At 35.2% G+C, this 24,822-nt stretch overlaps 4 protein-coding genes across 6 annotated transcripts; 1 reads left to right on the forward strand and 3 right to left on the reverse strand.

Annotated features, from left to right (window-relative positions):
* Window positions 1-3,484: 3,484 nt before the first annotated feature.
* Window positions 3,485-7,368, reverse strand: LOC102587902 (uncharacterized protein At2g34460, chloroplastic-like). 3 transcript variants are annotated; one of them, XM_006365495.2, is made up of 6 exons: window positions 7,218-7,368; window positions 6,920-7,120; window positions 5,706-5,825; window positions 4,037-4,309; window positions 3,766-3,933; window positions 3,485-3,660 (listed from the first exon to the last, which is right to left on the reverse strand). In XM_006365495.2, the coding sequence occupies exons 2-5, from the start codon at window positions 7,118-7,120 to the stop codon at window positions 3,769-3,771; spliced, it is 759 nt and encodes a 252-aa protein (XP_006365557.1). In that variant the 5' UTR covers window positions 7,218-7,368; the 3' UTR covers window positions 3,485-3,660; window positions 3,766-3,768. The 3 variants fall into 3 exon arrangements, with proteins under 3 accessions (XP_006365557.1, XP_006365555.1, XP_006365556.1); XM_006365493.2 differs by lacking the exon at window positions 3,485-3,660 and having other exon boundaries at window positions 3,691-3,933; window positions 7,218-7,367; XM_006365494.2 differs by lacking the exon at window positions 3,485-3,660 and having other exon boundaries at window positions 3,691-3,933; window positions 6,920-7,367.
* A 631-nt stretch (window positions 7,369-7,999) lies between these two features.
* LOC102588666 (uncharacterized protein At2g34460, chloroplastic-like) lies at window positions 8,000-11,460 on the reverse strand. The gene is made up of 5 exons (XM_006365496.2): window positions 11,262-11,460; window positions 10,931-11,131; window positions 10,236-10,355; window positions 8,425-8,697; window positions 8,000-8,332 (listed from the first exon to the last, which is right to left on the reverse strand). Exons 1-5 carry the CDS (start codon window positions 11,412-11,414, stop codon window positions 8,168-8,170), a joined length of 912 nt encoding a protein of 303 aa, XP_006365558.1. The 5' UTR covers window positions 11,415-11,460; the 3' UTR covers window positions 8,000-8,167.
* Window positions 11,461-12,313: 853 nt separating this feature from the next.
* LOC102588993 (DNA replication licensing factor MCM3 homolog 2) lies at window positions 12,314-18,867 on the reverse strand. The gene is made up of 16 exons (XM_006365497.2): window positions 18,619-18,867; window positions 18,364-18,482; window positions 17,880-18,088; window positions 16,115-16,245; window positions 15,794-16,032; window positions 15,463-15,699; window positions 15,128-15,282; window positions 14,849-15,057; window positions 14,594-14,759; window positions 14,312-14,508; window positions 14,047-14,106; window positions 13,870-13,962; window positions 13,402-13,622; window positions 13,066-13,128; window positions 12,835-12,976; window positions 12,314-12,670 (listed from the first exon to the last, which is right to left on the reverse strand). The coding sequence occupies exons 1-16, from the start codon at window positions 18,682-18,684 to the stop codon at window positions 12,608-12,610; spliced, it is 2,370 nt and encodes a 789-aa protein (XP_006365559.1). The 5' UTR covers window positions 18,685-18,867; the 3' UTR covers window positions 12,314-12,607.
* A 1,227-nt stretch (window positions 18,868-20,094) lies between these two features.
* Window positions 20,095-22,922, forward strand: LOC107058600 (uncharacterized). The gene is made up of 3 exons (XM_015304489.1): window positions 20,095-21,519; window positions 21,658-21,807; window positions 22,149-22,922. The coding sequence occupies exons 1-3, from the start codon at window positions 20,095-20,097 to the stop codon at window positions 22,920-22,922; spliced, it is 2,349 nt and encodes a 782-aa protein (XP_015159975.1).
* Window positions 22,923-24,822: the final 1,900 nt, after the last annotated feature.

Here is a 24,822-nt window from a genome sequence, read left to right on the forward strand (position 1 = left end):
TATATATATAAAAGAAAAAATTAAAAAAAGTCTATACCTAAATTGCTATACTTTTCCTCTTCTCATAACTTTTTCCTTTAATATAATTTATGTGGATAAAGTATTATCCTTTATGATAACTAACGAAATTTAATAATTTGAAGGGTGCAAATCTGCAAAATGGAGACGCACACATTGATAATGTCCTCTTGATTATTATTAAAGAATGACTCTAGCTTCACAAATTTAAATTCATTGATGCTTAATTACGTGATAAGAACTTTAGTTGTTTTTTCTACATAGTTTGCTAACTTTAATTTTCTTTTTCATATTCTTCATTTATTTACTATTATTTTCTAATTACTTATTCAACTTTTATACTCTTAATATTCATAACTCTCATCTTTTCATATTCATAACCTCTAAATATTTAAACTAGCACTTTAAGATATCTTTTGATATTCCTTCTATTCTATCTATATAAATTCAACTTCTTTATCTCATGAAATCCCTACCAAGATTATTAGGCTATTATTATTTTTATTCTATAGTTAAAGTAGATGAAGAAGACTCTTGAATTTTGATAGGATATGGAAGGAATCGATAAGAACTCGGAGAGTTATGTACTAATTTTGTACTTATTTTTTCATCTATATATGTATCAGTCTTATAAGAATAATGTCTACCTTGTATTTTTTCTTAAATCTATTTCTTTTTGTCTTTTTTTTTTCTCTATTAGACTTCTTAATTTAGTTTCTATGAATGTTTTATTGTTGTAAGTCTTTATACTTATTTTGTAATTGCTGCATTTTATTGTTCATTACAATTTACATATATTTATTTTCATGAAATTTTAGTCATTCTAACGTATCTATAAAAATTCACATGAAACACACGTGCGAAGCACGTGCTCAGAAACTAGTCTTTAATAAAGGTGATTTGATAAAATTATCTTATTATTTATTGCTTCTTAATCTCCGAGCCAAGAATAGTTGGACAAGGGAGTAATATATAGTACTCCCTCCATTTCAATTAATTGAATTATTGAGGTGTTTCACTCCCTTTAAGAAATAAAATTAAGACATAAATTAGGCATAACATTTCATTTTTACCAGTATTAATTATTGTCAAATTTATTATTAAAATAACTAAACATTAATCATATCATATATCATACATCGTATATCATATATATACTAAGGCACGCCTACGTGGTGCCACCACAAACCAAAATTCCTTTTTAATTTATTTATTTCCAAAAATAGTCTTCCCCTTTCATGAAAAGTTGTGACATTTAATGAAAAGTTGAAACTTTAATGAAGAGTTGCAACTTTTATGAAAAGTTGTGTCTTTTACTCCCTTAATTCTATATTAACTTAAGCTTTGAGCCCTTTTCCACTTTTGAAAGGTTATGACTTTTCCGAAGGGTTGCAACTTTTCCAAATAGTTGTAACATTTCCCATAAGGCACAATAAATATTTGTTCACACTACCCTTTGTTGTCTATAAATAGAGGGAATTCCTCTCATTTTAAAACAATGAAAATTCTGAACTTTTTCTTCTTCTTCACAATTAAATATTTATATATTATGCTCATGTTGAGTGGCTCACTGAGACCATTGCTTATGTTACAGATCCTGGTATTTATTTTTTACAGTCATTAATTTATACTTATGTTATTAAGGATAAATGATAAGATGTAATCATTTTCATTTTCCTTTACATTATTAATGTTTGTTGCTACGTAATCTTGTATGTAAGATAATATAGTGTTTTAGTTTTATGACGGATAGGTTTTAAGTATTATTTTATAAATTCCGTGATGTTGAATTCTCGCGCGAAGCGCAGGTAATTTTACTAGTTAATAACTAATTCCAATACTAACTAATGAAGGGTAAAATTGGAAGAACATTCTAAAAGTAGTCTTGAAAATTGAACAATTAAGTTAATTTGAAAGATGAAAAATGTCTCAATAATTCAATTTATTTGAAATGGAGGGAGTATTTTTCATACATGTTCAATACTCCCTTTGTCCCTAATTACTTGTCCATTTTTGAATTAACACACCTATTAAAGAAACAATAATTAACATAGTGATTTTACCATTTTACCCCTATTAATTATAAAGTAGATGAATTAAAAACTTAAGATTTTCAAAAAGTTCAACATTTTTCAAATTAATTAATTGAGGGTATAATAGATTAAAAAAAATTGTCATTTTCTTGATTTGTCAAAATGGACAAGTAATCCGGACAACTAAAAAAGGAAAAGTGGACAAGTAATTAGGGAACAGACGGAGTGGTAATTTTCGTTGTCTAAAATATGTGTAGTTTCTTCTTGTTTTTCGTTTCAAGCTTCATGAACCTTGTCACGTCCTGCTTTTGAGAGTACTGATCAGAAAAGATAATGATAAGAGTAGTCTTGATAATAAATCTGAACAAATATCACTAATTCCACAATTATTTACCTAAGAATTAAGCGCGCAATCTGACCCAAACATAAGTAAGATGTGGCATATGGTGACTCTTAACATTATCGAAAAGATGAGCCATGTTAAAATAATTTTCTTGTGAATAGGACCACTAACGCATGAATTAAGAGAAATTATTTTGAAAAGTTGATCAACTGATAAATCTCTAAACAATTTAAGTGATCAGCACATGGCATTGAAGCTTTAATTAGCTTAACCTATCAAAAACTAACAAACTTTCTATCTAATAACAAGTGGGGAACCTCTAGTTTGTTTAGTCCAGGCTGTATCTATAAAGCTAATATTACTAGTTTTATTATTTTGACAACCCATCACCCTCAAAAATATTTTGTTCTTAATATTCTCGAATAATATAGCTGGAGGATTATTGTTTTTTTCCCATAAACTTTTTCCTATAAAAGCCATGTCTATTGTCCTTTCAATACACACTTAAGGCAGTCACTTTAATCAATCTTGTTATCCCTTTCTCAGAGTTCTCTTTTTCTTCTCTGTATTTTACTGAAATTTTTGAAGAAAAAAATGGAAGGTATTAAGAAGTTGGCTGTTTTCACCATTTGCATGATGATGCTAGTCGCTTTCGGAAATGTTGGAGGAGCAATGGCTGCTGGAGAAGAATCACCTTCACCTTCACCTTCACCTTCAATGGAGAGTGCTGCTATTACTTTGTTTGTCCCTGTTTTCATGGCTGCCTTTGCTTCTCTGACTGCTTTCTTCTTCTAATCAATTTTTGTAATTTGTTGCTACTTTCTACTTTGTTGGGATTTCTTCATCTTATTATAAGACAAATTTATTTTTGATAAGTTGATGTTTGGTGATTCACTACTGTATTTCCTTTTCAAACCTGTTTTTTACTTGAGCCAAAGGTTTTTTGAAAACGTCTCTACAGATAGGGTAAAGTCGGTGTAAATATTACCCTCCCCAGACCCCACTTGTGGGATTACACTGGGTATGTTGTCGTTGTTGGATATTTGGTGATCATCATGAAAAATAAATAAAGAAATGACACTCACAGCGCTTAAACAAGACACTAGTACTATAACTCAAAATTCCTGGCAAGCCAAATAGCACGCAAACATTAACATGCGCACTGTTGGAAAGTGGAAATTTTCTATTGATTAGGGTTGTGAACTTAGTGCAAGAACTTATTCCCAGGGAAAGTAAGTGAGCATTGTCAGACTTTTTACCCAGTTCCTATCACAAGTTCACAACAGCATATCATCATTTACACAAGAGAAATGCTGCATATAGTATATATCAAAGAAACATTTGTGGATGGAATAAAAGTTGCATGCTTACAAGTCACTGTTGTTCTATTGAACCAAAGAGTTCCTCGAATGAACGTTTAGGGGCATCTGTACTAGCCACTATCTCCACGACTTTGTAATGAGATTCTGGATGGAGCAATGCCTCAACTGCAACTTCAGCTACCTGATCTCTAGATATTGAGCCTCGAAAAAGGGTATCCTAAATTGAGGGAAGCGAGAGTGTGTAGCATTAGATGCAAAAAAGGACTTCTGGAACATTGTTGAAATGGAACACTACAGGAGTAAGCTATACATAATGTTACCTCTGGTTGCATGACTATATTTCCTTGTGGAGGATCGTTTTTTAGCCCACCAGGCCGAATTATTGTGTAGTTGATGCCAGATTTACGAATGTATCTCTCAGCTTGAAGCTTTGCTACCAATACGAGTCCCATAACGTTAAGGATTATATAGACTGGATTGAACAACTGACCCATTGCAGCCCCATTGACAAGAATTGAACTTATAAGGATGAACCTATTAATACCAAGTTTTTGGCATGCATCCACAAGGTTCACTGTGCCAAAATTATCAACCTGAAAAAATAAAACAATGATAGGATGCGTTTTCTGATTTTAACCATATTCAAAATCAAAGAAATGCACAAGGGAGATGATAAGTTATAGGACATCTGCATGTGAACATGGATAATGCTTATAAAGGACATCTAACACCTCTGCTAATTCATTGACATAAGACATGAAAATGAATACAACAACAACTACATCTCGATCCCAAAGCGAGTCGGGGAGACTAGGCATCGAAATCCCTATCTAATCTCACCTCAAGTTAACACTTCTTATGTATAAGATATGAGTGGTGTCTAATTATTAACTAGGTTATTGGGAACAGAACAATAGCATGAGCAGAATTGAGCTATCAGCAAATCAGAGAAGTGAAAGCTGAAATGCTCCAGAGTTGGTATCGTTTGGACCATTTCTTTTTAATAGAGTTGCCCAGCACCATATTTGTTTCTACAACTGACGTTTCTAGATCCCAAGTGAAAGCTAAAGAGGGTTGAGTCTAAGAGATGATACAGTAATCTCTGCTTCAACTTAACTCCAGAGAGGAAGTTCCAAAGATTGGTTTGTCAAATGCACTAACTTTTAGCTACTGGAAACTTACAACTTACTTTTTCAGTAACTCTTATCACACCCACTGTTGTTAATGTATGGGGAAGGAATACATTAAATTTCATGGTGTTTATATTATGGTTGTCCGAGAATTTTTTCTAAATTCTGCAGACGAGTAAACAAAGGAATTGAAAAGGAAAGCAATAAAATAGAAAGTAGGAGGATAAAAGGAGGCTTTCAAGATTTCACTCCACATGCAAATATTCTTTTTTTCTTTCACCAAACGAAATGATGAAGATAAATCTCTTGATGCCAGAAGACGTTACGCATAACAGTAAAAATTGAGATTAAAATTTTTCGAGTTTGAATTACTCTCAACTACCTAGCGCTTGGCTAAACGATGTCAAGAGGAGGTGTAATAAAGTAAAATAAAAGGAGAAAACAAAACCATAACAACTATTATCTTCAAGATGATACTTGCTTGAATGCCAATTCAGTAACTAGAATGTTCATTTAAGCGAAAAAATTGAACTTCAATTGCTATGACGTTGGTCACTCCTTTTACATTTTCCTGTCCTGGGTATCGAGAATCTTTTAAGATAATGAGGACTCTCCAAAAAAACATGCATTCCATATTGAATTCACCAACATGTTCTTGCAGTTGCAAACTAACAAGCACAGTGTGATTTTCAAGCTAATAAGACTAAAATTTAAGTACTGAAAAGACATTGCAATGCATAAAAATGAGACTGAAACTCCCATCAAGCCTATCACAAAATCATCTCACTTTGCTGATCATCAAGATCAGGTGTGAAGGATCTGGTAAATACTACTCTTTTGTGGATTGGAGTTGACTAACCTTCCAAGGGGTCAACAAGTTCCACGAAGGCTGGAAACCTGTAGCACATATTACCGCATCAGAATCATCACCAATGGCATCAGCTAGTTTAGCTGATCCCTCTGTCACATCGGCTTTCACCTGAGAACAATTAGAACAATATGGAATTCCCACAGGGAGTATTCATAAACAAGTTGTTCCTTTCCAGAGAAGGTATACGTTTCCTTCACTATCTATTTTTCCCATTTGCAGAAGAATGTATTCAGCTTTTTTTAGCCTATATCAAATAGCTAAACTTGGAGCGTTGCAGTGTTCAAGTAGCACCAAGTCTTATAAGTGTTGAAAATGAATTTAGACTTATTGTAGGCAAAGTTAGAAGGAGGCCAAAGTTAGAAGGTTAAAGATATAGCAATATTCAAAAACTGAAATTTCTTATAAGAAAGGTAGAAGGTTTTCATTTTATCTCCAAAACTAACTACAGATTTGACAGCTTGAGTAAAAATGACAAGGCAAGACATGTAATACGCGTAGGCAGGTAAGAATGTATATCTACAAACTCAAATTTGAAGTGTTCTAGTTTGGAAGTGAGGCTCTCCAAGTCATAAATAGTCGCTTGTTCCTAGATTCTCTAGAAATGTTTTGAGAAAGCTGTCCTACTAATGAACTGAATGAAAGTTCCCATAAAACAAACTCTTACGGAGGCATAATAACAAAATTTTGTGACCTAAACTTGTAAGTTGTAATATTATTTGGTTGAACTGAATATACCAAAGTCTCATGCACTTAAAAACTCTAAGACACTGAAGTACAGCACCCACTTATAGCTTCTTATGGAAAACATGTAATATTTCAAATTACAACTCCATTCTCATTAATAATTTGGCATTTCACTTTTCAATAGCTAAGTTGTGCGGACTCTTCATTTTCGTCCAAAAATACACTACTTTTGGAGAATCAGACATTCAGTTGTTGACATTTTTGAAGAGTTCAAGCAACACAGTTCATTAGTATTGCTCAAACTGATGCTTTATGTAAGAAAGTCAAATTTCTGAATTAATAGTAATATTAAGAACTTATTACTATTTCGTTTATCCATAATTAGTAAAGTTAATTCAACAACCACTTTATTAAATTGACAACTTGATTCTGAAAGCCCTAAAACTCCTCAGCTTTGCTATCAACCAATTTATAGTAAACAAGAATCCGAAATTGAAAGAAATTAAAGGAGTACTCACAATTTGAAGAAGAGGGTTCCCTTCGGGTAAAACAGATTTAGCCTTGTCAACATCACGAACCCCAGCTTTAACAGCAAAACCCTTAGTCAAAAGCTGCCCAACAATCCTCTTCCCTGTATTCCCAGTTGCACCAGCAACAAATATTTTCTTCTTCTGACCAATACCTGCTTCTTTTTCCTCCTTAATTTCACTTCCTTCCATCTGTAATCAAAATGAAAAGTTAAAAGCACAATTATACATTACCCACAAAGAGAATTCTTGCTGAAACTTCGAAGCGAAAACTTGTGCAGAGACGTACGTTGTTGGCTTAAGATGGAAAAATATGATTTTTAGTGTGGACAGAAAATGGATTGGAGGTTTGAGCAGAAGGGTTCTGAGCAAGAAAAACCAGTGGCCTTGCTTGGATAACATGCTGTTAGCATAATCCAGTTTTAATTTCTGTTAATTAACCGCCATAAAATGTTCTCGAAAGTCCTTTTATTTATTTTTTAGTAATTATTCGTATTGGAGTTCGATTATATGAGTATTCACACGTACATCTAAGTTCTCGCATTATAGAGTTTATATTTCAATTTTCACTTGTTGTAAAAGTATGTTTGAATTAGGACAGCAAACAAAGAAACTTCTGATTTGCAGCAATTTCTTTTTTTAAATTACTCAAATTCTTTCATTATTCGAAATTACTAACGAATATGTTTGGTTAGTGTCTATAAACTTTTTTGACTCCTTGAATAATGTTTGATTCTCATATAATGGTTTTTTTGAAGAAAAAAAAAAAACTTTGAGTTCAAACATAGAGGTTAATAAAAGAAAACAACAAAAAGATATCATGAAATAAAGAAATACTGTATTATTGACTGCTAGATTGATAATTCAGTGATGATGATGCAAAAAACAAAAATTAAAAAAATGGATCTGGTAAAGAAAATTAAAAGGTGGAGATCGAAGCCTAGACCATGGATAATTAACCAACTGAGCTACTCAGACTCCTAATTATTATAGTTATAGTTACATTTTTCACCTTTCTGGCATAATATTTTCTGCATTTCTTTGACAAACATGAGATTTTACTAAAACATGTAAAAAGAAAAGGGGGTGTCAATAAGCTCTCTTTTAATCATTCACTTCCATTGTTACAAGATTGCAGAGAAGGATGTTGCAATATAAATTTGTTGCATTGTGGTCTTTGAGTAACTATATTTATAAATCATGTGTATAAACATAGACAGAAAACATCATCTTGACAAGCTACTGCTGTTTTATGGAACCAAATAGTTCCTTGAATGAACGTTTATGGGCTTCAGTACGAGCTACTATCTCCAGGACTTTGTAATGAGATTCTGGATGGAGTAATGCCTCAACTGCTACTTCAGCTACCTGATCTCTAGATATTGAGCCTTCATAAAGGGTATCCTATATTTTGAAGGAAAAGCAAGGAGAATCTTAGGAAAACCATATGGCACACATATACGTAACTAAACAATGAGTAAGCTGCATATTGCTACCTCTTGTTCCATTACGATGTTTCCTTGAGGTGGATCGTTTTTTAGCCCACCAGGCCTTATTATTGTGTAATTGATGCCAGATCTCCGAATATATTGCTCTGCTTGGAGCTTTGCTATCAATGTCAGTCCAAGAACATTGAGAAATACATATGCTGGATTGAACAACTGGCCCATTGCAGCTCCATTGACCAGAATGGAACTAACAAGGAGGAATCTTTTAACACCAAGTGTTCGGCATGCTTCAACAAGGTTTACTGTGCCAAAGTTATCAACCTGAAAGAATGGTACACTAGGGATTAAACAATAGTAGTGGAAGGACAATACTTCATAATTCATCAAAACCCCACCAAAATAATAATTAGGGTGGTGAGCCAACAACTCGAAGATCTGATAATTGCTTCATAATTTACTTTAGTAGAATAACCAAGAGAAGGTTGTGAGTTTAATGATCTGGAAGGCAAGACATCAACAGAGGCCTTTTTGGCCATACTAAATGTGTAGAAGGAACATAATAGAATTACCAGACAAATTTAAGGTGAAAGCAAGCCAAGGAAATAAGATGATATATGTTTGCACCCTATACATTTTAGAACATTTCCAGTCTTGCTCTCAAGTTTTTGCTTGAAAACATTCGAGAAGCCTTCTCAACTTTTCGATTGTATTAAGCATTCAACACCTAAGCAAACATCAGAACCGATATGATGTTTGCTTCATCTGTGGAACGGACAGATAAGTATACAAAATAACTTTTTCTCGAAGCTCCCACAGGTTACTTCTTTCATTCTATTAAAATTTCTGGCATTAGCTTATTTTGTTGTGCCTCTGGAGAACCTCAATCACATATGATCTCCAATCCAGTTGAGAGCTAGGGAAGGAAATCAAGAATGGTGCTTTACTTAACAGGCAAGGAATTCTTTCATAAACCTGAAACATGACTAACGGTTTCAACAATAATTGATTTTCTGACAGTAGATCCATTCTGAATTCAACCTAGTAGGCCTTAACCTGCTTAACCGCGCCATTCTTGATTCCTGTTTTCCAGGCGTTATAACAGGCATTATTATGGAGCTAAGATCTTAGAGGTTAAATTGGTGTACTAAACTGTTCAAATTTGAAATTAGCTTAAATGGCAGACCTAGGGTGGATTAATAGTAGCACAAAAAGCTGGGGAAAAAGAAAAAAAAAAGAAACAATTGGCACCAACAACCCCGCCAGAGAAACAATTGATAATAACAGCCTGCTCCCCTGGATTCTGAGAAAAGAATGAAAAGTTTCTCCATAAACAGAAAAAAAAAAGTATTAGTAACATGAAACTGTTCAGTCTTCCATTTACTTTCTGCAGTGTAGACAAATCTTCAATGGAATGAAGTTTCTTTAACTCGAAAGACCCTATCTACCATATGGAGTGTCAGCAGCAATATCTTGTGGTAGCATACTCATAAAAGTCTCAATTGTGAATCTTAAAAGAACAAAAAAGACTTTGTAATATTTTTCCAATGCCAAGAATGTGCGCATGGGTAGCAACGGTGGAAAGGGTGTCATCATGTAAAGAGGCTTCTCTAACTGAAATTAGTTATGGACTCTTGACAAACTTAATCAACACTTCTTTCTTTTGTTTTCATCTTATTAATTATTATATTTTTCTTTTTCCTTTGAGCGGTTTGCCTATCCTGCAATTCATGTTATTATAAAGATCATCCAAATGAGTCAATCAGTATTTCATAAAGAGAAAACATAACCATAAAATTTCAGAAATGATAAGTAAACTGCTAAGTTAGAAGTAAAACAGGATGGCAAGGTAGCAAACTAACCTTCCATGGAGCCAAAAAATCCAGTGAACGCCGAAATCCTGTAGCACATATTACTGCATCTGAATCATTCCCAATGGCATCAGCTAGTCTTGCTGATCCCTCTGTGACATCCGCTTTCACCTGAAAATAACATATTAGAATTGATTTCATCATTTCAAGTGAAATAACTCAAAGGTTTACAAAATAAAAGTGAACATTATACTTCATAGTTAGCTCTTCACTTACATTCAAAAGCAGCTTTTCCCTGATTTTTTTTCAATTACATTTGCAATGCCTTTTGTTTGAAAAATAAAATCCAATTACTTTTTATACTAAACTATCATATTTTAAAGGTTTTGACATAATCTCCAATTTTAATCCTTTTCTATCTAAACTACAATAAGTATCACCTGAATACACCAGCCAAAACAAACTCTTTAAGTTGATGGAGGAGTGTAAGCAAGATCAAGCAGAATAAACAAGCTACATATTTGTTCAAATTGAAAGACAAAAAAAAACAGAATTGGACAAATAACCCAATATATAGTAGGTAAAATTTAAAGGCATTTCCCCTATTAACAAAACTTTCTTTGAGCTTAACATCTAACCCTTAAAGTAGCATACTTGCTGCATAATCAACTACTGATTGAGCAATTAACTTCTATTAATTTCTAAAAAGTTAACTTAAAATAACAAAAAATGAAAACAAAACCCACAATTTGAAGATCAGGGTTTTGACCCGGTAAGGTTGATTTAGCCTTATCAACATCAAGAACCCCAGCCTTAACAGCAAAACCCTTTGCCAGAAGCTGTTCAACAATCCGCTTCCCAGTGTTCCCAGTCGCACCAGCAACAAATATTTTCTTCTTTTCACTGATACCCACTTCCTCTTTTCCTTCAATTTCACTTCCTTCTATCTGTAATCAAACAAAATACAAAACCAAAATGACTTACCCCACAAATAGCAGAAGCATATTTTCTTGAAATATCACGTAATCTTGAAAATTGAAGGAAAAATGTAATCTTTTTTATAGAGAAGAGACTTACATTTGCTGCTCTGAGTCGAAAAGAGTGAACTTTATTGACAAGAAGAGAAACAGAGGGCCGTTTAGAGGTAACAGAAAAGGCAGAGGTTGTAAGGAAGAAGAGACCAGTGGCAGTGGCCATGATTTTTCTAATTTTTCCCCTGCAAATTAACATAAATTTTCAGTCATAATACTTCTCCAACTTGTTTGGTCCCATGAATCATTATCTTTTTTCTTTCATTATATATTTTGTTTTTTGTTTTTTTTTATTTCAATAAAGTTTTTTTCTTTATTCACTTCAGAGTTGGGACTAATTGTTCATATTTTTATGAAAGAATTCTTATCCTATAAATTTTCACATTATATCTTGGTTTATCGCTGAAAGCGTAATGTGAAACTATTATAAAAAGGATCAAATAATAACGGAATTCTTTAGTGAATATATTGTTATGGAGTAGTAAATATTTGGTTTGTTGAATTAAAAATGTAATATACATGAGCTTTCTTAAAAGATTCTGGGAGAAAAGCATTTTGTCCTTTTGTTGTGATTAATAATTATTATCTCACATTGAGTGAGATATAATAATATTATAATTGTGATATAAATAATTTCGGATTTGCTAACAATATGCATTTGGAGTTTCTTGTTACTAAACTTGTCATCACATAGATATATATACAAAGTGATCTTTGCAATGTTGGGAATTAATTAACCTTACGATTGTATGGAAAAGCGTTACTGCTTGGGGTGAAAGCCGATCAAATTCTTAAGGTTAAAAACTAGCTCCTCATTGATTTTTCACCTTTTGACGTTCTTCAATGTAATCTCATAAATAGAGGTATCCAAAATCACATAGCACAAACCTATATACATAAAAACACTTGGTATTAAAAAAAAAAAAAAGTTCTCTTCTCGTTTGACGTTTCTCCTTACATTTCTTGTTTGCTCTCATTTTGTAACATTCCATGTATACTGCTCTTACAAATGTTTCTTTTTTAACCTTGGTGATTAAGAGGATGACCAAGTGAAGTTCAGCCTAACTCAGCCAATAACGTTGAATTGCAACTTTTCAGTCAAAGGAGACAACTTCTGGTTAAAGTTAAATAGCTGGTAGTCATCATAAATTGTACATTACATAATGCATTACCCATTTGGTTTTCCTAAAACAGAAAAAGTAAGATTCATATGCTTCATCAGATCTACATCTGAATGTCAAAGTGGGGATAGATAGAGGAATACCATAATACTACCAGAAATATAAGAGAAGTTATGGCTCAATAACAAGTGGTGTATTCCCATATAGTTTAGGCTTTGGACAATCCATCAGAAAGGAGACAACTGCATTTGGAGCTCCAATTGGGACTGATTTACATGAAGTAAACTACATTGGTATCACTGTGTACCCACAATTGGCCTTTCTCTTCCATCATCTGCACATTAGAGCACTTTCCCTGTTAGCTGTTATACATTCAAAAACTACTGTATCCAACTGATGCACATTTCAGTGTTGCCTACTTGTGAAAAAAGAGGTAATATACACATACGTTTGGAACTCAGGACATCAAAGAAATTTGTAATCGAAGGACTTGCATACCTTTAATAATTTCTCTATCTCCGCCTTTGAGTAAGGTACAGTCGCCCCATTGTTGACAACATTCTCCACATCAGCAACTGGAAGTTGTTCCACATGTTGTAAGTTCCTGTGCCTACCAAGTGCTGCACTGAATGCTTGCAATCTGCAAGTTCAGAGATGTTAGATTCCATAATTGACAACCCCGGAGTACAAGGAAATGCATTCAATGATCAATTAGTTAATTACACAGACCTCTCAGGAGATGTGCTGATTTCAGCTGCTGGAGTATCATCAGTTTCCATCGCTTCACTACCACTTTCCAAAAGAATACAAAAGAACACTTTAGAAACATAAACATTAGAAGGAAACATCGTAATAGATAAAACAAACAAACACCATATAGATAGATCATCAAAGTAATTAAATGTGAGGAAGTTGCAATTTACTTCTGTTTACTTGATGAAAGAACTTATCAGTTATCAGAAAACCACTTGCCAAAAAACATACCTGCAGATAAACAAGATATCTCCAAGACTAAAAAATATTGATGATAGCTGAACTATGTATATTTTATAGCTAGTAACTCACCCAACTCCCCCGGCTTCATGATCAGCTGATTCATCACCTGCATCATGCTCAGCTCTGCGTTTACGAGCTGAAGCATTGTTACCGCCATCATGGTCAGCACTGCGCTTCTTCCCCAATTCCTTTGCTCTCTCTTGCTCACGTTCCTCCATCTCAGTCAGTTCTTGATGATATATGGCAAAATGTAGAACTTGAAGAGCAACTTCTACATCAGACTTCAAAACCTGCCAGAAAAGATATGGAAACAAATTTTGAGTAAAAAAGAAGATCCATACAGTGCAGATAATCAAGGAAAGAATGAAACCAGAAAACTCAATTTTGGTTATTACCAAATTCATTGATTAAAGTCAAGAACTGGTCAATTTCTGTCGATGATGGTTTTTCATATTCAGTGGACCTCTAATCCTAAGCAGTCATATGTGGGGAACTTCAATCCTCCTATATAAGACTTGTAATCAAATAAGTTCTCACCTGTCTTCTCAACTTCAGCTTGGCATGGGCAGTTGAGAGCCGAATAATTGTTTCCAAAGTTCTGGCAGTAATTGGAAGTGTTCCTCCCCCAGTCTATTGGAAATTAAGACAAATCAATTACATCACACAAATAACATAACAAGATAGTTATCTGGATATCAGACATAAAATACCAACCTTTGCATTTGTACTGGCACTCCTAAGCTCGGCATAAGCAGTAGCTATGTTATCAGATGCCTACAAATGATTATCATTATAAATATCAGCAAGAGAGCAGTACATTGATCAAGGTTCACGTGAGATGAAGCTAAGATATGACCAAGGTTTATTACAGCTTAATCTTAAGGAGTATTTCAAAATTCAATTTCACAAGGCATAAAAAAATTAATCCTGCAAGAAAACGCAATGATGCTATGCAATTGCACAAGTTACACTTAATTACCTCATCAGTCAGCTCAGGATGGATCCTGTTTTTTGCGTAATGAATGTAAGTCTTGAGAAACTGGATGGTCAATGTATCCTTTTTGCTCCGAGTTGAATTTCTACCATGTAGCATCCGATTATACTTAACATAGACGGGCATTTCATCCTTGTCATTTTGCTCTTCATATCTTGAATCATTATCTAGTGTTGAGCTACCTAAAAGGTAAAATAGATTCACTTCATTCATACAAACTAGGATAAGGCAATGCATGAAGATTTTCAAACATAACTGCCAACCTACCTCCATCTATTGGAGAACGATACCGATGCATGCGCAAAACATGCTCAGAAATTTGACGATCAACCCCAGGATCCATTTGATCCAGAACAATAAACAACAAATCAAAACGAGAGAGCAGTGAGTCTGGAAGTCCAATGTTCTTCGTTGGAGTTAATGATCGATCATACTGTAAAAAACGAGATGGTATAGAAAAGTTAAATGATACATAACTTAAGGCTATTACACATTTAGATGGACCTGTTTTGAAAAACTTACAGAACCATATATGGGATTTGCAGCTGCAACTACACTGCATCGAGCATTCAAGGATGCATGGATTCCTGCTTTAGCAATGGTTACAGTCTGCTGTTCCATAACCTCATGTATAGCAACTCGATCTTGATCATTCATTTTATCAAACTCATCAATGCAAACAACACCTCTGTCGGCAAGTACCATGGCACCAGCTTCTAGCCTTCTTTCTCCTATTTCCAAGTACATATTTGTCAGTTTACTTCACATACAACGTAGATTCTGCTTTTGAAAAAAAGTTACCTGTTTCTTGATCAGAAGTAACTGCAGCTGTCAAACCAACTCCGGAAGAACCACGACCAGTAGTTGATATTGCTAATGGAGCAATATTCATAATTGCTCTCAGTAGCTGAGACTTTGCAACAGATGGATCACCAACCATCATCATGTTTATATCACTAAATACAGTAAAAATGGTTGTTGTGAGACCTCAAGAATCAATCTCATATAGAGGAGTTACAGTACATAAAAAATTATGATAGTTGTCTGAATGAACTAGAAGCAGTAATGTCTTCATTGGTGCTAAGTGCTAAGGACAACAAAAGGTAGCCTGACCAGAGGTAAAAGAGTTATCTTACCCTCTCAAGTGAGTTCCATTTTTCAAGTTCTTTTCAATTCCACCAAGCATGAGCAGAACAACTGCTTTCTTTATCCACAAATGCCCATAAATAGATGGTGCCAGTGAATTAGCAAGAAGATCAAAAGTATCATCTTTAACAGATATATTCTTGATGTCTTTAAGGACTTTCTCTGTGTAGTTTGGTGCATTTGCTGACTTGTTCAGGAGAGACACATTGTTACCTATGAGGATTGTTCTGCACAACAATATCGATGGACAGGATTACATACAGAAAACAACATTTAACTATTCTGAGGGAAATAAAGCAGTATGTTACTTTAAACACACACCTGAATACACCATTCATGCTTCCTTGGCTTTTACTAGGAAGAGCTTTATATACCCCAACAACTGCTACACGGTCTCCAGGCTTGCATGAATCAACAAGATCATCCTCTACGACAATATCCACTGTTCTAGGAAGTTGACCAGGAGCAGAATTTTCAGGCACCTCTTGCATTGATAAAGTTTGATGATCTTTATATGTGCATAAACCATACTCAGTAACTAGCAAATTGCCATTATCATCCTGCAACATAATCACTCTTGTAAAATTTTGTTTTGCTAAACAAATAAGGCCAAAACTGAAACCTATATCAGTTCATCATTACCCGTGTCGGGTACACAGAACCAGTTGGCAGACCAACATTAGATGTGATATCTCTGTATTCACGGGCCGTAAATTTCTCAGTTGTCGGACAAAAGTGGACGCTCTTTACAACCTTTGGCCTCACAAGAGAACCTATAGATATTGAAAGTAGCAGCTTTCATTAATAATTTTTATTAAAAGAGTCAATTACAAAGTGGCATCCAAGCTAAGGCTCAATATAAAACAAGAAAATGATTTATAACTCAAAAAGTGGACGCAAGCTAAGGACTAAATATAAAACAAGAAGATGATTCATGACTCAAACTTCAGCTGATGACAGATGAAATCTGTCCTAGCATCAACCTATCTCATGTTTCTCTTTGACTAGAGAATGAAATTTAGACACATAATTCAGTTATAAACAACAAGAAATAACAGAATATGTGTTTTATATTAGCAAATACTTCAGATTGCAAATATGAGCAGGAAAAATCAAGCAGAAAATGGATTTTAATAATGAAACAAAGCAACAGAAGACAGCACAGTCAAACTAATGATGTTTGGCATATTTTATTATCTTATTGCTTGATATCAATTCTCTGTATTTATTGTCCTTTGATGTGCTTTTGAATTTGAATATGCCCAACTATGCTTAATCATATTAATTTGGTGATGTAGGAAGCTAAAGGATAAAATTGGTTTAGTTTTGGAAAACAAATATGCACAACTGGTTGAAGTTCCAATTCTTGTACTAAACTTGGCAATGGCATGAGTACATATATGCGTATCAGGAAGAAGGAAGCTTGCAAATTATTGGCCTTACAGTCCATTTAGAAGAAAAGGCACAAGTATACAGCGCAGAAGAAACAAGGGCCACTCTCCAGTTGCACAATTGCACCACTATGGAACCAATTCTGATAAGCACAAGTCCAGTACTTTATGCTACATTGTGCTAACAGTACTTTATGCTGACACTTGTGCTAACAGCTTAGTATCCATGACATGCAATCTTTTCCCAGTTCCACACCAGCAAACTGCACACTGGTTACTGAAACTACCAAACATCTCAAATGCTTATAACGTGATGCATTCAAGGAACATAATAATCACCAATAAAAATGGATATAATAGGTAATCTCATGTCCAATCCAGCTATTTAGAAATCACTAATCCTTCTTAGTTAATCAATTAAACCATATAATACTAGAACTACAGTCCTAGAAAGTCCAGTTTTCATCATCCCTTTACTAGCAACTGGTACTGATATAGACATGGCCCATTACAAGCAAGAAACTACTATATCACCATAACTTTATTCACTGGACATATACATGTCTTCCCCTGTCAAATGGACATGAATATATTTCAGGTCATTTCAAATGAAAATTTGCTGCTAACATACAGCTGTCAAACACATATCAGTTGTATCATATCACCCAAACCTTTGCGGCACAGTGTAAATAACTACCCACCAGGTAAATAGTTCCCCATTTTCATTGCTTTTACCATTATAGAAGCATTTTTTTTTAAAAAAACATTCATCAAAGTATTCACCATAGACCCCAAATCAGCTATACTCACAGTACAAAAATGACTCAGAAATGTATTAGGCCTTCCTACTGACTCATTAACTTTGGAGTGAATCTAAGGCACATCATTAAAAATAAATTCAGTGGCCCAAAGTAAATATGGTTAGTTTAAGATCTATATAATACACTGGCATAATACCACAGTCAAAGTAGATATGAGCTAGAAATGAGCGCTATAAGCAAATTCAGAAGACGTACACTTAGTAACAATGCCTTCAACACAGACCATGGAACCAATGAAACGGGACAACAGCTCTCTTGGGGTTACTCTCCTCGAAACAAAAGGACCAGTAAACCCAACCAAGACTTGCTCGCCTTCTTTAAGGTACTTGGGATTATGGGTCCGAATCATATCGGTTAAAGCATCAACCAACGGTTGCATATACTCACTTGGATTCTGAAGAAGCCTACACAATTCAAGAAAAGAAGAAATTTACAAACTGAACCACCAATATCAATAACCCCAGGTAAACTTCAATACTTGGAAAATATCAAAAAACTCGTCTTTTTCAATATTTTTCCCTCAAATTTGCACCTGAAAGCAAAAAAACTAGAAAAACCACACCAACAAGCCTAGATAGTACTTCAATTTCAAAACACAAACCCAAAACCACTCTTGATTTTTTCCTCGAATTATACAAGCCAAAAATGACATCACTAAAATTAATGAAAAGGATTAAACCTGCGAGCCAAATCAGAGCCTTCTCTGTCATTGTAGAAATCAGAGAGGTCCATAATGACACGACGCCTATTGTTGTTGATCATAGATTCAAATTCCTTCTTCAGCTCCGTGTCCAATTCCTACAAAAATAAAAAACGAATCAACAAAAGAAAAAACAAACAAATACATAATTACAACTCGGAGTCCGTCAAATTAAGCAAATTATATCAAGTAGATAACACGCGAAGAGAGAGAAAAAAAGTAGAAAATACTTACAGTTTGTTCAAAGAACTTGAGGAAAGTTCGCTTATGCGTAGCCCTAACCTCGTCGCTTAGATCCATTGCTGACTGAGAAAGGGTGAATCTCTGTGTGTGTGAGAGAGAGAGGGAGAAAAAGAGAGAGGAGAGTAGAGCAGAGCAGAGAGTGATGATTGATGAAGGTCAAGATTGGGAATTTTCCCTCTATTTTTGGAGTTAGGGTTCGGATTTTGGCGGGAAATGAAGGGTTGAGGTTGGCGGGAAGGAGAGCCTTTTGTTTTACTCCATCTTCTTCTTTTTTTTTAACAGTCCAAAAGAATGTGTATTAGCATTGTTATTACCAGTATACTCGTACTATTTTAAAAACGAAAAATACGTAGATTATACTCGTAATTTAGTAATGCCACGTCTTAAATGACACAAAAATGTGTGTACCTTACACCAATCAACTTCGAACGGGTTCAGAGCTATGGAGAGGAGATGAAAATTCACTCAGATATAATAGGAAATATTTAAATGTTAGTGAAATTTTAATATGTAGCTAGATTTTTTTTGGACAAGTTCAAAGTGCAATTTATAATTTTTTTCTATTTAGGAATTAAACATTTTCTAAAGTATTTTAAGAATCAAACAATTTTGATTCGTAATAGCCTTATGCACTTCTTGGTAATATATATTTTAATTCAAAGAATAAGAAATTGAGGCTTATTCAATGATTTTGAACACTTGTTTATCGTTGTAGTTTGAATTACATAATTTCTTTTAGAACAAGAGTAACTCTACCAATAAAGATTGGACAAATTTTTTTATTAAAAAAACATCTATTATCTCTTTGTTAATTATTTCTACTTTGGTTGATATATATCATGTGTTACTTGTCCTCGATGAACTCTTCTTGGTTCGTATGTAACAAATATGTCCTGGCATTATTACATGTGGAAGCCATCAAATGAAAAGAGGGGGCATTCTGTTTTTTGTTGGAATTATTGATGATAAACAAGGAAAGGAGATATCAAAGGGAGAAAAGACAAACAAGCAGACAAGAGCTTCATATTTGGCTTTGATCTCATCGGAAAAGTCTAATCCTTTCATATGGTCTGAAAAGGACAAAAGGGTGGTACACTCTGGGTTGAAGAATTGTTTTAACATTGGGCTAGCTAAAAGCCCATCTCAGATAAAAGAAGTCATCAGACCATTTCGTATAAATGGCCCAATAGACAATAGATATGCATATGGCTGAAATATGCAACATACATACATAGAAAAGGAATAAAGTTTGTTATAGATTAAGCCAATTAATCTTGTACATCTGGCATAGCAGTTAGAATAGAAGGTTCATTTTATTTCCTCTTTTGTATATAAATATAGGATCAAGAATTGTAAATTGGATCGATCAATATACACAGAAATTTTTCAAGTCCTGTTTGCTTTCTTTCATGGTATCAGAGCTTACCTATTAATAAATTCTCTAATCTATCACCCTAAGCAACAGAAATGCCTGATTCTGTAGTCTCTACTGGAACGACAACTGGTAGTACTAACACTACTCCTGGAATTGATTTCAATCACCCCTATTTCCTCACAAACTCAGATGCACCGGGTATGACCCTCGTTAATGGTATCTTTGATAGCAAAGGATACCAGGCATGGAAGAGATCTGCATTCATTGCCCTTTCAGCAAAGAACAAGCTGGGTTTCATTACAGGGGATCAGCCTGCACCAGCTGTTGGTTCTTCAGATCTGCATCTATGGAGCAGATGTAATGACATGGTTACTTCATGGTTGCTCAACTCTCTCTCCAGGGAAATTGCTGATAGTGTGATTTACTCCAGATCTGCTAGAGAACTTTGGCTCAGCTTGGAGCATCGATTTGGTCAGTCAAATGGTGCTAAACTCTTTCACCTGCAAAAGGAATTAAGCAGGTTAGTTCAGGGAAACAATAACATAGCAGGATATTTCACTAATCTTAAAAGACTCTGGGATGAACTAGACTCTTTAAATTCAAACATCAAATGTTCATGTGTGTGTGTCTGTCAAGGAAAACATAAAATGGAGAAATCTATGGAGGATGAAAAGCTTATTCACTTCCTTATGGGGCTCAATGACACTTATGCTCAGGCTAGAGGAAACATCTTAATGATGAATCCACTTCCTGACATCAACATTGCATACTCCTTGATCTTGCAAGATGAAAATCAGAGGGAGACTTACATGAGTCCTTTTATGCCCTCTGATTCATCATCTTTCATGGTGAATAGTAACATGAATCAGCATAGAGGAAGGCAGCCTCAACAATTCACTGGTAACACATTCAGATCTGGAAATACATATCCTAGAAATGACAACTCACAAGGCTCACAGAAACCTCAAAAACAGTTTCAGAAATTCAAAGGAAAAAAAGGAAAATATGATCCTAATGCAAACTGCACCCACTGTGGAAAGAATGGACACTTGAAGTTGAACTGTTATAGATTGATTGGGTTTCCAGAAGACTTTCAGTTTACAAATGAAAAGGGAAGTCATGGTCAAATAAGAGGAAATGCAGTGGTCAACATGGAAGAGGCAGAAGTTGGATCCACTACTCATGCTATCAATCAACATTTCACTCAGGAACAAATCAATTTTCTGTTTCAAAATGGGAAAGAGCTACTTCAAGCTTTCACACAGATGAAGGTGGAAGATAAGACCAACTTCTCAAATGCTTCTGAGATCAATGCAAATGTTGTAGCTGGTACACTAATGAAGTATTTTGGTTCCTGTTTCTCTGTTTTCAATTCAAATACATGGATTGTAGACTCGGGTGCTTCAGAACATACGTGTTTTAATCCTGATTCTTTCTTATCTATGTCCCCCCTTACAGTTCCTCTAAACATCAATCTTTCTAATTCAGAATCTATCAATGTTACTCATACTAGTGTTGTATGTTTGTTTTCTGACCTAATTCTGACTAATGTCATCTATGTTCCTAGTTTCAAATATAACTTACTATCAGTTCATAAGTTATGTTGTCAATTCAACCTTTCAATCTTTTTCACTTCTAATGAATGTCTACTGCAGGGCCTTTCCATGAAGAATCCTCAAGTTTTTGGTAAGGCTAAGGAGGGTCTCTACTTGCTTCAGCCAAATCCTAAGAAGTCTATTCTTCAGTCAACTGATTCCCAATCTGTTTCTTTTCCTTTTTCTGTTTGTTCTAGTGCACTTTCTGATGTAAAGTTGTGGCACATTAGACTTGGGCATCTGCCTTTAACATCAATGAAAAATGTCAGTTTCATTTCTGTTCCTTCTAGTCTTGATTGTTATTGTGATATTTGTCCACAAGCTAGGCAATCTAGGCTTCCCTTTCCTATCAGTCTTAATAAATCTAAATCCAAGTTTGAGTTAATTCATGTTGACACCTGGGGGCCTACAAGGTACCAACTTATAATCATCATAAATAATTTCTTACTATAGTTGATGACTATAGCAGGGCTACTTGGGCATATCTATTGGCTAGTAAGAGTAACTCGTTTCATGCTTTGCAGTCTTTTATATAAATGGTGCACAAATAGTTTGATGCAAAGGTAAAGATAGTGAGATCAGATAATGCTCTTGAGCTAGGGAAAAGTGAAGCAGGTCTCTGTTTCTTCAACTCCCTTGGCATAATTCATCAGACCTCTTGTGTTGCTTCCCCTCAACAAAATGGTATTGTTGAAAGGAAGCACATACATCTACTTGAGACTGCCAGGGCACTTATGTTTCAATCAAAAGTTCCTATGATTTATTGGGGAGAGTGTATCTTAACAGCTACTTTTCTTATTAACAGGTTCCCATCCAAAGTTCTTGATGGCAAGACACCTTTTGAATTGATTTTTGGGGAAACCCCTTCTTATCATTTCTTAAGACATTTTGGTTGCTTATGTTATGCTAATACTTTGAGTCAGGGGAGAGGTAAGTTTGACTCAAGGGCCAGAAGTTGTGCACTTCTGGGCTATCCTATAAATCAGAAAGGTTACAAGTTATTGGACTTGCATACTAAAAAGATTTTCATCTCTAGAGATGTGCATTTTGTTGAGCATATCTTTCCTTTTGCTACTGCACAGTACGTTCCTCCTATTTTTTCAAAACATCTTATTGATTCTGATTTTTTTTCTTCTCCATCTACTCCTCAGACTTCTACCTCTCCTATTTTTCCTTCTTTGGATCCAATTTTGGTATCCTCTCCTCCTTCTAACCTATCTGAACCTGCTGTGGCTTCTCCCACCCCTGTTCCTCCTCTCAGAAGGTCCTCTAGGTCTATATTAGGGAAAACTCCTTCTCATCTGCAATCTTATAACTCTTACTGATGTCACCCATTCCTGTTTCTCATCTACTCACACCCCTTCCACTATTTCTGTTCATACTCTTTCTCAACCTAATCAAACCACCATTCACAACACCTCTCATATCTTAAAACCTACCAGTTATGCACAAGCTTGTTCTCATCCAGGTTGGCTGCAAGCCATGGCTGCTGAACTTGAAGCTTTGCAATCCAACTACACTTGGGATGTGGTTCCTTTGCCTCATGGTCGAAAAGCTTTACCTTGTAAGTGGGTTTACAAAGTTAAGCAACATGTTGATGGTACTTTGGAAAGATTGAAGGCCCGATTGGTTGTGAGAGGTGACATACAACAACATGGGATTGATTTCACTGAAACCTTCTCCCCTGTTGTTAAGATGACCACTATTAGATGTTTGTTGGCTATTGCAGCCAAGAAATCTTGGGACATTTTTCAATTTGATGTCAATAATGCATTTCTTCAAGGTGATTTACAAGAGGAGGTTTATATGAAATTTCCTACAGGTTTGGTTCCTCCTCAACCTAATATGGTTTGCAAACTTCGCAAGTCTCTCTATGGTCTTAAACAGGCTTCTCGGCAGTGGTATGCCAAACTTGCCGGAGCTCTCACTTTTAAGGGTTTCACTGCCTCCCTCAATGACTATTCTTTATTCTTCAAGAGGACAGGTTCTCTTACTACTATTATTGCCGTCTATGTGGACGACATCCTTATTACGGGTGATGATCACCAAGAAATCTCTGCTCTTAAGTTATTTCTTCACTCAGAATTTAAGATCAAGGACCTTGGTCTTTTACACTATTTTTTAGGCCTGGAAATCTTAATGGAACCACATGGTATTATCATCAGTCAAAGGAAATATACCTTGGAGCTTCTACAGGAGTTTGATGTAGCTCATCTTCCACCTGTTTCTTCTCCTTTGGATCCATCTGTCAAATTACTTGCAGATTCAGGGGATTTCATGACAAATCCTACACTATACAGACATCTCATCGGCAAACTTTAACTATTTGACTCATACCCGTCCCGATTTGTCTCATTCCGTTTTGATTCTCAGTCAGTTTATGTAAAAGTCGTGCCTGTCACATTATGATGCTGCTTTGAGAGTGGTGAGTTACCTGCAGCATTGCCCTATTCAAGGTTTGTTCATGTCTCTTTCATCTTCATTTTCCCTCCAAGCTTTTTGTGATGCCGACTGGGCGTCCTGTCGGGATACAAGGAGGTCGATCAGTGGGTTTTTTTATCAATTTGGGCGGTTCATCCATTTCTTGGAAATCTAAGAAATAGGCCTCTGTTTCCCTCTCTTCCGCTGAGGCGGAGTATCGATCTATGCGGCGCCTTGTTGCCGAGTTGACCTGGTTGGTGCGCTTACTCTCTGATCTATCCGTTCCTCCTGACCTTCCAGTCCCAGTTCACTCCGATAGTCAGGCAGCTATCCATATCGTCCGAAATTCGGTCTTTCATGAACGGACCAAACATGTTGATCTCGATTGCCATTTTGTTCGCCAACAGTACTTATCTGGGCTCATCTCACTCTCCTTTGTTCCGTCAAAAGCACAACTGGCTGACCTTCTCACCAAATCTCTCTCTGGTCCTCTCCATCGCTCTCTTCTTCCCAAGATGGGTCTCACTCAGCTCCCCTCCATCTTGCGGGGGGATGTTGGAATTATTGATGATAAACAAGGAAAGGAGACATCAAAGGGAGAAAAGACAAACAAGCAGACAAGAGCTTCATGTTTGGCTTTGATCTCATCGGAAAAGTCTAATCCCTTCATCTGGTCTGAAAAGGACAAAAGGGTGGTACACTCTGGGCTGAAGAATTGTTTTAACATTGGGCTAGCTAAAATCCCACCTCAGATAAAAGAAGTCATCAGACCATTTCGTATAAATGGCCCAATAGACAATAGAT

This window comes from Solanum tuberosum, unplaced genomic scaffold (assembly GCF_000226075.1).
Source record: "Solanum tuberosum cultivar DM 1-3 516 R44 unplaced genomic scaffold, SolTub_3.0 scf00552, whole genome shotgun sequence".
Lineage (NCBI taxonomy): Eukaryota > Viridiplantae > Streptophyta > Magnoliopsida > Solanales > Solanaceae > Solanum > Solanum tuberosum.

Coding starts and splice junctions, on each gene's coding strand:
- LOC107058600 (XM_015304489.1), top strand. CDS start 20,095: ATGCCTGATTCTGTAGTCTCTACTGGAACGACAACTGGTAGTACTAAC. Junction 21,520..21,657: donor ATGTTACTCATACTAGTGTT/GTATGTTTGTTT, acceptor TGTCTACTGCAG/GGCCTTTCCATGAAGAATCC. Junction 21,808..22,148: donor GTTCTAGTGCACTTTCTGAT/GTAAAGTTGTGG, acceptor GTGCACAAATAG/TTTGATGCAAAGGTAAAGAT.
- LOC102588666 (XM_006365496.2), bottom strand. CDS start 11,414: ATGTTAATTTGCAGGGGAAAAATTAGAAAAATCATGGCCACTGCCACT. Junction 11,132..11,261: donor TTCGACTCAGAGCAGCAAAT/GTAAGTCTCTTC, acceptor GTTTGATTACAG/ATAGAAGGAAGTGAAATTGA. Junction 10,356..10,930: donor AAAACCCTGATCTTCAAATT/GTGGGTTTTGTT, acceptor TGTTATTTTCAG/GTGAAAGCGGATGTCACAGA.
- LOC102588993 (XM_006365497.2), bottom strand. CDS start 18,684: ATGGATCTAAGCGACGAGGTTAGGGCTACGCATAAGCGAACTTTCCTC. Junction 14,107..14,311: donor ATCCTGAGCTGACTGATGAG/GTAATTAAGTGT, acceptor AATCATTTGTAG/GCATCTGATAACATAGCTAC. Junction 12,977..13,065: donor ATCAGCACATCTCCTGAGAG/GTCTGTGTAATT, acceptor CTGAACTTGCAG/ATTGCAAGCATTCAGTGCAG.
- LOC102587902 (XM_006365495.2), bottom strand. CDS start 7,120: ATGGAAGGAAGTGAAATTAAGGAGGAAAAAGAAGCAGGTATTGGTCAG. Junction 4,310..5,705: donor ACTTGTTGACCCCTTGGAAG/GTTAGTCAACTC, acceptor TTATTTTTTCAG/GTTGATAATTTTGGCACAGT. Junction 3,934..4,036: donor ATATAGTCATGCAACCAGAG/GTAACATTATGT, acceptor CCCTCAATTTAG/GATACCCTTTTTCGAGGCTC.